Here is a 13,666-nt window from a genome sequence, read left to right on the forward strand (position 1 = left end):
ATCGGCTCGTCTTACCTAGCTAAGCACGCTGACTGCAGCATGCTGCAGCAGCTTGAATCAGTCTCTGCCGCTCATTCCCACCGAGTCGCGCACACGAATACTACTAGCTATAGTGTTTTATTACTATGTCCGAACGGAATTCTCGAGAGCGAAATCTTAATCGTAAAATATAATTATAACATAATGGAACGTCATGTAACAGTCGTAGTAAATATTCTTAGGAATATTATATCCCATCTTAAAAAATGATGAGTCCAATGTTGCGATGGGTTCGTACTAAGAAAGAGTAGGAAAATTAAAATTTTCGTATTCTTGAAAATATTTGTATTATATATCTAGGAGTATGAAATTCAATTTATGAATAATTAATGTGGATAGTAATCTGAAAAAATAAAAATATGCCATTAATAAATTGTTTAAAAAAAAAAGAAATTATTATCATTTGAAATTATGCTGGAATAATTTGATTACCATCTGTGCAAATAATAACATAATTTAAAAATGTGATTGGAAGAGAAAAAAATTAATAGTATAAAATGAAGAAAAACATATTTTTATGATTTTACATTTGAACAGTGGGAACTTTATAGGAAACGGAAACTAATAATTATCAGAATATTAAATTTGAAGAATGCTTACGGGTGTTTTCAACGAGGAAGAAACAAGAAAACATTTGATGTTGAAATCTATTACTAATAGTAAGAGGCATATTACTGAGGTCCTATAAAACTACTGCTAAACTAAACTTCTAAAGTCACTAAAGTTATAATAAATTGTATAATAACAGAATATTACCATATCAACAATAGATAAAAGACAAAATTATTTAAATGATTTATATAATCATATAAATAATTAATCATATAAATATACAGAATTCTGTTATTTATATAATTATATAGATAACAGAAGAATAATAATAGAACGCGCAAAGCGTATTATTTATAAAACTAGATAGACAAGGATATTGCGCTTTGCGCGTTTATCTATTATTTGTATTCAGTAATATTCTAAAATCACTACATACGTAAAACAATTCTATGCTTTTAAATGCTCACCGTAGATCAATATTTATCGATAAACGTGGAAAATAATATTCGTTACACTTTCGTTCTTTCCACATAAATAAATAAATTTTAAGATATTCGCCAATTTAGCAATAACTTTGTACCTTATAACGTAACAATATTCTAAGTGTTTAGCTATATAGATAATGGAAAGCATACCAAATTAGTTTTTCTTTTTCAAATAAATAAATCGTCAGCTGTACTGGATATCTCTATATATCTACAGATATGTTATTTTAACTGTTTGTCATCTTTTTTTTTCAACTATTTTCCCGTGAACATTTGAAAACTTTGTTTACATTTATAAATTAAATTCCAAATTAAAAAAAAATAAAATAACGGTGTCGAATATAAAGAAATCAATTCACAGAATTTCATATGAAATATCGATTTATAATTTTATTCATTGTTGATGATCTTTATTCGAAGCTAAGCTTTACTATAAAGATATTCAATAAATTTATATGTCCTATAAATTAAGATTAGTCTATCGTATTACTTTAGAGTTAGGCCGTTGAAAGAATATGGGAATCATGGTCTTTTCAATCTCGATAAATTATTATACTTATTTGTGTTAATATAGAACATTAATAAATGTTAAACGCCTTGATTAATTATACAGTGCCGATTTACTCATAACAGTAATCCACGTGACAACATTTAGTCAATCGGATTACAAATAAAATCACTTCATTCGGCAAGCCATCACTTTTTTATATCGAAAAATAAAAATATATAGGATAAAATTTGCTAATTACGCGCTTTTATCTTCTTTTTCATTGCTTATTATAATATAAATTAACATATTTTACATAAATTACTTTTTTCAAAAGTTGATTTTTCAATTGTTTTTACAAAACACATTGTCGAATAAGACAATATACTCATTCCCATGGGCCCTACACTTATATGTGCAATTCTCAAAAAAATCTGTCTTAATACAACACCGTTCATATAATTTTGAAATTAAGAGGTATGCTCCTAATTCTTTTTTCTTACCATTCTTAGAGCTTTAGGAACCTAAAAAAAATATGCCCATAATGGGTCATGCTTATGATACCCTTTTTCTATCTCAAAGCTTCAAAGGAACCAGCCTGTCTTAAACATGGAAAATTAAGAATATTCTTTCTTGTGACATAAAAATCGTTCTAATAAAGATATCGTCATGAAACTTTTTTCATTTTAAAGTACTCTGTATAACCATTAATTTTCTTTGTCATACATTTAATAATTTCAAATATGCGCTTCACAAAATTGGCATTGGTTTAACGTCTTATTTAATGAAAATATTCGACTTTGACACGCTGCCGTCGGTCACTGCCAAAACTCTTAATAGAAAAGTATACTCCAATTGATGTAATTGCTATTGACAATAATTTCGTAGAAATGAGAAGCGTTGCTATCAAACAACGAACTCGGGATCTTAAAAAGTCAGTAAAAAAAAAGAATTATATTACAATTAAACTTTTATAATTTTTCATACTTATATTTTGCAACTGATTATAAATTTGAAGATTAACATTTATACGAAAAATTACGCATAAGAATATTTTATCAGGCAGAAACAGTATCCGTTAAAAATGTACATTTTAGTTCAGGATTCATAGGAGAACCGATTGGACAATTAAAGATGTTGCCAAAATCTGGCATATTTGAAATAGCTCCATTTATTCGCAATTCTTCCCCTGCATGCTCATCAGTATATAATTGTAATTTTCTATTTTCTTCTCTTCTTCTAGTACATAGAGTACTTGCAGCGCTAATCCAAAATAGCTGATCACTGGTGTAGTTTAAAGAAGGAAGTTGCGGTTCATCGCCATGATTATTTTTCCAAATTTTGTATGCACTGTAAGCTACTTTAAATCCGTCGTTGTCTGCTAAATTCTCGGTAAGACTGAACGTTTGCGCAGAACGAAAAACCTTTTCGAAAATATTTTTTAATTGCATTAAATATTTTTGTATCTGTAAATATACTAAAAAATAATGAGAAAAATTTCAAAAAAATATCAAATTGAGAATACCCAATGGTTTAATAAATTTTGAAAATATATTTTTTGAGTTGTTTGCGATGATGTAAACAACGCTTTAGTTATTACTAAAAGAAATATCTACATTATCAATTATTAAATCCAATCAAAATTAAATTATAACGTATTTTATATCTTCGAATAATTAAGATATAAACATTCTCAAGATTAAACTTCCTTTTTTCGTACTAAATTTATTTGAAAATAAATTTATTATTATAGTAAGTGTTAAATACATACACTTCGGTCAGCTTCTGGTGTGAAATTACTATAACGATCTATGTAACATCGCGCTTTTTGATAAAATTTGTCTCGGTCTTCTACAGTCCACCATACATTTTGAGTACCATTTTCATCCAAAGGCATATCCTCAAATATGTAAGCGTGAGTAATTTCATGACCGACAAAGAAACCAATACTTCCGTAATTTATATAATTTGGTTGATTCTCGTCAAAAAATGGGTATTGTAAAATAGCTGCCGGCAAAACTGAAGAAAACATTGAAGATTGAAAAAATAATCAGCTTGAGATAGAATTACATAAATAAAATTATTTGATTATCATGTATATGTTAAATACCAATAACATTGTAAATTTTGTGATAATGGACGAGAACATTCGCAGACACTCCAACTTCAAGCCAAAAATTCTCTTCAGGAAGCTGAGTTAATTCTTTGATAGAATTTTCATAGGTAAAATTATTGAGCATCATTGCATTTTGAAAATAATTATTTAGTTCAAAATGAAGACCACCGTAGTATTTGTCAAGAGATTTCATGTCAAGAATTTTTTCAGGATAGCCGATAACTTTCCTTAAGCGTTCGTGTTTTTTTAAAATCGTTTGTTTAGTACTTTCGCTCAACCATGAGATCTAGAATTAAAAAAAATTAAATTTCGATAAAACTTAAAAATTTACAATGAGACTACTAGACCCGCGAAAGACCGATTGAGATGAAAGTTTGGGAAAGCGTTCCTTATAAAAAATAAAAAGACACTTGTTTTTTTATTTCATATCATTTGTCTTTTTTGTATTGAAAAACGAATTCTTTTTCTCTTTTTCATTCTTCAACTTTAAGTAACTCCTTTTGGAAAAATTTTATTGAAAAAGATTGAACTAATCAGAAGTTAGACTAAAACAACATTCCTTCGGTTATTAAACAAATTTCCGATGTCAAATTTACAAGGTATTACAATTATAAATTTAAAAATGGCATAACTTCTGAACGGTTTGATGAAGAATATTTTCTGAAGGTTTCATCTAATTAATATCCCGTAGGTCTGGTCTCTTTACTAATAATCCCGGAAATTATTTTTGATTAATTTTTGATTAATTTACATTTTGTAAGACATTTTTGTAGCGATTGTATATATCAGACACAATTTCTCCAACTTTTCTTTGTGTATTATTTTTGAATAAATTCTTCACGTACATTGCACTTATACCCTGCAACAATCCTGCGCCTCTTGTAATCATTTTATCTAAGCAATCTGCCTGTCTAGATTCAGATTCTAATACTCCATTGGAAGCTTTTTTAAATAGTAATTTTTTATTACGAATCTCGTCATTTAAATAATCGATAGAATCATCTATGACTCTCCATATCATGTAATTAGCTACAACTCTTCGTGTCGTATTCGCTAATAGACCTTGTACTCCTGCTAAATAGATAGAGCTTTCCAAGCGGACTTCAAATGTTTCATCGACCATGAAATTGGGATACGTTAAATTGTTCAAGTATTCTAACCAGGATATATTAGGATATACTTGTTGTAATTGCTTAATGGTCAATCGATCTTTATCCATATCCAGTGAAATGTAATCTATAAAATTGTACGGCTACTCAAGCGATAAATTATAAAAAAATATCATTATCCCAGTATTAATCTTACATACATTGTCATTCTCAGTCATTGAAATCTGGTAAAAACACATTACCAATAACTTACACTTGTAAGATCGAGGTCAAAAGCCAAGGTTTCATTGAGTTCTTTTTGTGCGCGAGCTCTATCAGCGCCAAGCAATACTGCAATCTCAATCATGTAATCTAAATAAGCCTTCATTAAGTAGCCTGCATGCTTAAAATCTTTTACAATTGTTTGGGGCCTCCTTATCTGTAACATTAATTCCGGCGAATGAGAATTTTCATTTTACACGGCAATTATGCTTAGAGACCATGTTATCCAATCGAAGAACATTCGCGTTCGCAGATAAAAATTAAATCAATTGAACAGTAAAATTAGACTTGTTTTCTTACGTATAAGATATTTTTTGACGGATTATCCATATCTCTCATAACGAACGGTTGAAAAATATACTTTGGCGTATATCCTAATGATCGAATCAATTCGTCAGTTTCTATCCAAGAGAAATTTTCTCCTTTCCAAGTATCCCCTAATACGACTGGCCAACCGCCAAGTTTGTTCAGAATTGTTTGCAGTGGCTTGAGTCCCTGGCTTTCAATTGAAGCTACGACGTAGTTATATCATTTGAAAGATATAGATTATGTCATATAAAAAGTTTGTCACTTACATTTGTTCAAACACGAAAGGTAATAAGTTTTAATAAGCTCAAAAGTTTTCGGCTTCTCGGAGCCAATATCTTTTTCTAATATTTTAGCAATCTGTTCTACAATCACGTCTGACATCATTGAATACTTATCAAGTTGAGATTTCGTTTTTGGAAATTCAATGTCTCTTTTGAAATTGCCACACACATGCTTAAAAAAATTGTCACACGGTTTTACGGTGAAGTCCATACTTTTTGACAAAGCAGTTGCTAAAATAAACTTGCATACTTAATTAGCTTCTTATTACTTAATTGATGGTAATATGTATCCTCAATAACGAATAAACAATAATTTGTCACTGTTCATGACTTTACATAAGATATTTTATCATTTTCAAATATTTGTTTGTTTATCAACAACACATTTAAGTTCAGACACAAAACAAACAATGTCTGTATTAGCTGGGCACTTTCAAGCCAACAAATAATGACATAAATTATAATTTATTTTTTTTATGTTCGCTGCAAATGAGAATCGACAAAGATTTACTGGCGTTACACAATATAACTAACCTGCATTTTTACATATCTGAGTTGAACAAATATTACTATTATTAGAATTTTCATCATGGTTATCTGAACCTTTTTTTTAAATGAATGTATTATTAGTTAATGTCACTTTGTATAATTGTAATTTAACATATTCAGGTAGAAATGTGTACTAACTTTTTTCAAGACTTTGCGCATATGTAATATTGCTCGTAGCAAAAATGATAATACATATGACAAGATACATTTTTTTTATCCTGAAATTTTTATATATTACAATATTGACAAAAATGGAGTGATAATCAACAAAAGTTTAACTTACTTTACTAATATAGGATTCTTCATTTTGACGTACAGTATATTTTATATATTATGTTCTATAGTACGGAAAAATGTATTATTTTAATAATGTATCAACAATACCGTAAGTTACATTAGCCTTAGATTTCTAATTAGTTGTCACTTTTTCGTATAAATAAATATAGCAAATAACTGTCTTGCAATAGATTTGTTATAACTGATCGTGGAACGCAAGCATAAGATGATAAAACGACGATATGAGGTCAAAGTAAAAATATAAAAGACGCTTTGCAATCCTTATTGCAATTCTCATCGAGCAATCACAAAAGTGATAGATGCAATAACAGTATATTAATGTTTTCAAAGTGACCGCGTAGAGATAAAATTTATTATCACAATCTTTTTGTGTATTTCAATCTACATGAATACTTAATAGTGGCACTGACAACTATTGAAGTAATTTCTTATAACCATATTAATTTTTGAATTCTTATATTTTATGTAATTCTATTTTGAGTTTCAAATTCCAAGACTGAGATAATGAATTCATTAAATCTATTTTTATTAAGAAAAAGTGCATTAATAGTTTATCATGTCACGCGAGTTTATAATAAAATAATATAGTTATTTCCTGTAGCTATAAGATCACAATTTTCTATTTGATTGCCGCGTGAAATCCCTTGTACGATTTCGTATGGAATCCCACGAAAGATTCCACATGGAATACCACGCGGGATGTTCCGACCGAGAACGATTGATTTTTTTCAAATCTATGAACTGGCTTGCAGCTAGAAAAACAGATTGCGCATTAGGCTTTACCTTTCTAAGAAGGCTTGTTGCGAAAAGAAGATATTGCACTCTTTTCAGAAGATATTCATTGGTCTAAAATCATAAACATTCATTTATATATTTTTTCTGTGGGACTGCTATATATTTGTAAATGTAACACAACTATTTACCTAAATACTCATAAATCTATATTATCACAATATAGTGTTCAAGAGTAACAAATACTCTTGTATTAAAATGACATAAATTAATTAGTAAATTTGTTATAACGTTTACTTCTTAATATATATTCATGTTAACACTTTAACAATTATGACACTTTAATTGATGTATTTCCAAATATTCTTTATGAAGGTTACTTAAAAACCAAGTCGTTACCTTTTTTTCTTTCTTTTTCTACGATAAATAGATTATATAGAGATTCAGATTAGTTCTAAAAAATAAAATTTGGTCTTATAGTAATCAAAAATTTTCATTTTTTCAAGTGAAAATTTTACCATTACTCACATAATATTAAAAAATAAATTAAAATTAAAATGAAGATTGATAATAAGTTTTCAATCAAAATTTAATTTATTGATCACATTTCAAATTGTAACAAAATAAAAACGATCAAATTTTTACAACTATTAAACAAAACAGCATTTCTCAGGATGTTCGGTTCATTTTGTACCTATATACCCGTATAAACATAATTTATTACACCATTGCACTTTTTCTATTTCATAAATACATGTTATTACAATTGTCAATAAAAAATGACATTTCGCACAGGACAGTATCAAAAGTCATAAAATATTCATCAGATGTGAAATAAATTTTTCTTAACACTTTGAGTATTGTTATATTTTTGAGTATCGATCTACGATCATGATTAATTTGTTAAATAAACTGACTACATCAGTTAATTCACTGTTTAAAATCTAATATATAATCTTATATTAATTTACATATTTACATTTTTTTATATATTATCTCATGCGAATTTGAGAATATTTTATAGCATTAATTATATTTACATTTATATATTTTACATACGAATTATTCAATCATAATATCGCCATATGAAGATATCAACTCATTGATATAATTATATTTCTCTAATAAAAAAATATGAAACAAATGTAATAGTATAGTATAGTACAACTAATTGCAGAATACATTAAAGGTACGTGCACCAGTATCCGACAACCGTCTACATTGGAACACTTATTATAATTTCAAAAAATAGCACTATCCATAATTTACAAATCGCCAAAATTTAGTAAGATTTGTCGAATTCATCTGTATAAAATGTTGTCTATTTAAACTTAATAAAATAGAAAAAGTGATTAGATACCAACGTGTTCAATATTTCTGCATTAATCTCAAAAAGTATTTATAAAATCAATAACTTGTACAAAAAAATTATGTGACTATATTGTTCGACCTCAGTGACTCAAGAACTCGTTCAAAAATAGGAAATAATTTAAGGCAAGGGATCTCAACTTTTATTCTAAATAATTTGGAATTCCTTATCCCAAAAATAAAAAATTTTGAACATTCTGTCCCTGTTTTAATTATTTGATTATTGATGTAATTATATGCGATGTATTTATTTATTGATGTAATTATATGCAATGCAATTAACTTTTCACAATCCATGTTAGTTATTTGACAGTGGAGAAGATGATACTGTTGATGAATTGTAATTATGAAATTTTACAGATTTCCAACATTATTGAAACGCTTCAATTTATCCGGGAAACTGTCTTTGTATAAAACTGGATCTGCGCGAAATTCAACTGGAATAAGTGGTATTCGTCCGAAAGCACTAGAAAATTTGTTAACGCATTCACTCCTCTGAATCATATGCTTGGAATCGGCAGACAACATTTCCGTACTAACGCACTCGGGGCAACGGAATTTTTTCTTAGCCGTCACCTTGATAGGAGCTTTATTGGTCATATTACTAACTAAAAAATTCATTGCTATATCCTCACAGTTCATGTAATAGTCTACCCACTCCTTGACACTTTCAGGCAAGTGAATAGTGTAAGCATAATTCCAGTATTTATGATAGAAAGCTGCTCCAGTTAAAACCATGGATATATGATTCGTCCATTCGCTTTCATATTTCCAACAATTGGTCTTGTTGTCCCAAACGTGCATTCGCGATGGAAATCCGACGATTCGATCAGGAAACTCCTTCCACACTTCGTACGCGAATTCGATCTCGTCTTCGGTCAGCATGAGTATGTCATCATCTATCGATAGAACTGCCTCGGTTTCTATTTCTTGATACGGGTAGAAACGATTAGACAGCAAGTTTTTTTCCGTGTGAAGAACTTTCATGGGCTTGGATATCTTGGGCCATTTTGACGATCTCGGCGGAAGCTTGTATTCGTTATTCCATATTACCAAAATCTTTACGAGACTTGGAATTTTCGCGAGCTTTTCGAGAAGCGTGAACAACGAATCGACTCTGTCGTAAGTCAAAACGACTGCTGTGAAACCATTATTTTTGGAGACGGCCGATGGCGACGGAACAAATGGCACACTCGTTGAAATATCGGCTTCGTTCCAAGCTTGATAATTCCTTGCAAAGTGTGGGTAAATTCTGTCCAATATTATTTCGAAGACCGTCTCCGTTATTCTGTCGATGGTCTTAAAATACTTGCTGTACAGCCACGTCCCTTGTCGGCGGTATTCATCGAGCTTGCGCGAAGAATATCTTCTCAATGTGTCCACCGTTTGCATTACGCTCGCTTCCCTTACGAATACAGCGGCTCTCGACCAGTCGATCACCTCACTGAACGGCATAACTACCGCGTCATTTATGACAACTGGAATGCACTGGGCAGCTAGTGCCTCTAATAATATAGACAAACCAGACTTTTCTCCGCGCGAAATCAAGCAAAACGTTGACGATTTCAAGACATCGGGATACCTGTATCTGTTGTGGTTATAGCAACGATAGCGTAAATTCACTTCGTTCAAGTGCGAACAGTTGTGAAGTATGCGTACCTCGGACGAATACTGCACTGCTAACTCCGCCAAATCCTTCTCAAGAAAGTAATCGATATTCAATTGCGAAGAGGTGACAAACCAGTTTCTCGCACCGTACAAATCTGATTGAAAATTTTTCAACGAGTCACTCCACGTGGGCAAACTTATGTCGAACTCTTTTCGGAACTCCGATTTTGTGTAACTAACGTCGGCTATCATCGCGTACGTCAAAAGATTATCCGAATTATTTTTAAAAGTTCGAGCATCTTTACGTTCGATGTTGAAAATCAAATGATTTCTGCCAGCGTTGAAGAAACGCTGCCTGTCAGGCTCATCTCTGGTGTTGATCTTCCTTTGTCTTGAGCTAAGCGTGTCGATCGATGGTATGTAGATGCAAGCTTTGTTAGGATTCGACGTATAGTACTTACTTCCATGTATAAATTGTATGATTGTGTGAAACTCTTTCGTCATATTGTTCGTATGAGCTATTTCTAGTGCTTCAGGATAGATGTAAACAAATAAATCCTTGCCGACATTGCCACAGCGATATATGTCGAAGCAAGAGATGAAGTTACACTTTGTGTTTCTCAAATTATTTCTGTGAACCATGTCCAAATAACTGCCAAATTTGTTATTCTTGTTTCCGTACCTATTATTCTGATAATTACTTCTCTGGATCGCAAGTATTAATACTAACACTGACACAATCAAAAGAACGAGCGCAAAAAACAGAATCGTATGGCTTGTGAATTCATTGATACTCTGCTTCAAGTTATTATATTTGATAAAGATGAAAGTTTTTATTTTAGTTTTATTCCCAGTCATGATTTTACAATCTTATCAAAATTAAATCATTTGTAGGAAACTACTGCAATGTTTTAACTGTCATTCTTCCATTGGTTGGCACTGTTGAAAATAATGTTGAATTTTTCGTACGCGTAATTGTCACTTGCACGTGGTTTGATTCTGCGCAACGTGATCTCTTGCTGCGCGCGTCGGTGTATCACCCAAGTACACAAAGGTGGCGGGGAGAGAAAGAAAGGGAAGGAGAGAGAGAGAGAATGAGAGAGATTCAATGGATGCACTGCTTATACGATGTGTAAAGCTTTACTAATGAGATAATAACAGCTTCATCACAATTTTGGCACAGTTGGATATTTGGTTCAAGGACAATGCTTACAAACAATGTTTTAAGCCAGCCTTGCTTTACCATCATAATTAATAGCGTGCCGTTCACATACTTTTCACTTTACTCGATGATATAACATAACTGTCATTTGAATCTATTCGTGCACAACTAGTTTCGTCCTAATCTTTGCTATTGACTTGTTATAAGTAAAAAAAAGACTTACTCGAGTCAAACAGTTTCAACTAAGGTAAATTAAATACTGTGAAGAAAATGTTATCAACATTATTTACTTCCTACTCCCTCCTGCTACAGAGCAGAATATATACACATTTCAGCAGATCTTATAGTCTCCGTTCCAGCCACTACGTGGGCGCAGCGCGCATATACAGTAAAGCGGGAAAAACAAGTATAAGAAATCAGATCAAATAATAATGTTTCTGAAATATGAAATATGAAAGTTCATTAATGAAGTGTTCATTGAAATAATGAAATTTTTTGCAAACAACAAGCATCATTTACTACTGTTTTGTATCTGTTAATACTAATTTACATCAGTATAAATTATATCGTGTTTATTAGTTATGATGATTCTATCAAAGCAACAAATTGACACTCATTGATATAAATCTATTTTAGCAAACTGAGCTTAATTTTCATTTTATTTTTCTCAATATAACTAAATATAACATGACAATTATATAAATATCTATTAACACATATTTTTAAAGTTAACGTTTCAAAGTAGAAAATGAAATTATTCTTTTTATCTTCCGATTATTTTTTTCAATAGAAAATATTTCATGTTTTGTATGTTACAGAACTGTGATATGTGCGCGAATCTTCAAACTTTTAATTTTTATGTTACTTCTTATTACAAGTGTAGACCTATGACATCTCTATTAAGAAAAATATAATTAGTTTATATAGATCTTTTTTATAACATTTTTCTTGACAAAATTAATATAATTAAAAAATTACTAATTCAACATGCCTTTTTCTCAACAAATCTTATTTCAATAATATTTATTTCATAACCAGATGGAAAATATTGGACATTGCTTAGAATGTTTTACAAACTTTCCAAGTTATCGTATTAACAGTATTTTCTTTAAAAAATGCTTTATTTGTTGTAAAGATATGAGTAATCGGCCATATTTTTTATTTGTAATAAAAATTGAAATTATAATTTTTTAATATGAAATTGTGTTTTGAATTTTTATTACTTGATGTTTGGAACACATATCAAATACAAATAATACAAAAATAAAAATTCTTTTTCACTTTTTCTCACAATACGTGTGACCGTCATTTTTGTATTCGGTGCTTAGTAGTTCCAGTTTAAACATAAAATTCATTAGAACAGGCTTTTATGTACTTGTAATTCATAGTAGAATTTTGTATTATATGATTAAAATTAAATATTCACTGTGATTTGGAAGCCAAGTAAAATAAAATTGATTGGGTAATTTAAATCTGAGTGGATAAATGAGCTATTACTTTACTATTATTCTAACAAAATATTATCGATTCAAAATCGCCGATACGGCACTTTTTAAAGTTTCTCGGTCAAATGTAATTATTTTATATAAACGTTTATTTTTCATTTTCTTTTTACATTGCATTATACTCCAAATTTATATTCGGAAAAAAAATTTACGAAAGTGAAATATCAGCGTGAAATATAAAATTATATTACTAAATATTAAAAAAATAAATAAAAAGATGATGAATGTAACTCAATAAGTATATCATAAGCGTAAAAATAATCTATAATGTGTGGTCAATCACTATTTTGCTTACGCATATAGTGTTTATATCTGACTTTTTCCAGGAACTTAAGTAGCATTTTATTGCAATTCGCAAATTACTAATCATTATGCACTGATCATGTACTGATAATTCGATTGAAAAGTGAGTAATTGGATAAACTGATTTTTTTTCATATCCTCTAAATTTTTGAATTAATACAACTTTCTTTGGCATAAGCTACAAATCACACAAGGTACTAAGTATAAGATTTCTAATCCAATTAGTTTTTCAATTTTAACTTTAGCAGGGTTATGAATGTTGAATAGATTTTTGGAGTCACCCAAACATAATAAATAAATACTATATCTGTTTTCTTCATGTGATGCACCATGATTCAACTGTTTTAACACCATCTTTTTTCGACACACGTTGGATCACTCAATATTTGGAATTCATTCATATAATATACTCTCATCATAATTCCTACTACGAAGACTTTAATATAGAATAGAAAAGGTATTCGCGAACAAGGCTCAAGCTTGACTGACACATATAGAATCTT

At 29.9% G+C, this 13,666-nt stretch overlaps 2 protein-coding genes across 3 annotated transcripts; both read right to left on the bottom strand.

The window, feature by feature from the left end:
- Positions 1 to 2,516: 2,516 nt before the first annotated feature.
- On the bottom strand, positions 2,517 to 6,731 carry LOC131675408 (neprilysin-2-like). 2 transcript variants are annotated; one of them, XM_058954386.1, is made up of 10 exons: positions 6,472 to 6,731; positions 6,327 to 6,406; positions 6,174 to 6,242; positions 5,625 to 5,870; positions 5,350 to 5,561; positions 5,042 to 5,206; positions 4,431 to 4,931; positions 3,674 to 3,965; positions 3,335 to 3,582; positions 2,517 to 2,987 (listed from the first exon to the last, which is right to left on the bottom strand). In XM_058954386.1, exons 1-10 carry the CDS (start codon positions 6,492 to 6,494, stop codon positions 2,622 to 2,624), a joined length of 2,202 nt encoding a protein of 733 aa, XP_058810369.1. In that variant the 5' UTR covers positions 6,495 to 6,731; the 3' UTR covers positions 2,517 to 2,621. The 2 variants fall into 2 exon arrangements, with proteins under 2 accessions (XP_058810369.1, XP_058810376.1); XM_058954393.1 differs by lacking the exon at positions 4,431 to 4,931.
- Positions 6,732 to 7,824: 1,093 nt separating this feature from the next.
- LOC131675419 (exostosin-2) lies at positions 7,825 to 11,866 on the bottom strand. Its single transcript, XM_058954398.1, has one exon. It carries the CDS (start codon positions 11,049 to 11,051, stop codon positions 8,940 to 8,942), a length of 2,112 nt encoding a protein of 703 aa, XP_058810381.1. The 5' UTR covers positions 11,052 to 11,866; the 3' UTR covers positions 7,825 to 8,939.
- Between the last annotated feature and the right edge of the window lie 1,800 nt (positions 11,867 to 13,666).

The sequence above is a fragment of the Phymastichus coffea genome, unplaced genomic scaffold, assembly GCF_024137745.1.
Source record: "Phymastichus coffea isolate CEN01 unplaced genomic scaffold, Cenicafe_Pcof_1.1 PCOF00001, whole genome shotgun sequence".
Classification (NCBI taxonomy): domain Eukaryota; kingdom Metazoa; phylum Arthropoda; class Insecta; order Hymenoptera; family Eulophidae; genus Phymastichus; species Phymastichus coffea.

What these genes read in the sequence shown, in the direction of transcription:
- LOC131675408 (XM_058954386.1), bottom strand. Translation starts at nt 6,494, where the DNA reads ATGAAGAATCCTATATTAGTAAA. An exon ending in CGTCAAAAAATATCTTATAC is followed by an intron (nt 5,207 to 5,349) that starts GTAAGAAAACAA and finishes TTAATGTTACAG; the next exon opens with ATAAGGAGGCCCCAAACAAT. An exon ending in ACAAAAATGTCTTACAAAAT is followed by an intron (nt 3,966 to 4,430) that starts GTAAATTAATCA and finishes TTTTAATTCTAG; the next exon opens with ATCTCATGGTTGAGCGAAAG.
- LOC131675419 (XM_058954398.1), bottom strand. Translation starts at nt 11,051, where the DNA reads ATGACTGGGAATAAAACTAAAATAAAAACTTTCATCTTTATCAAATAT.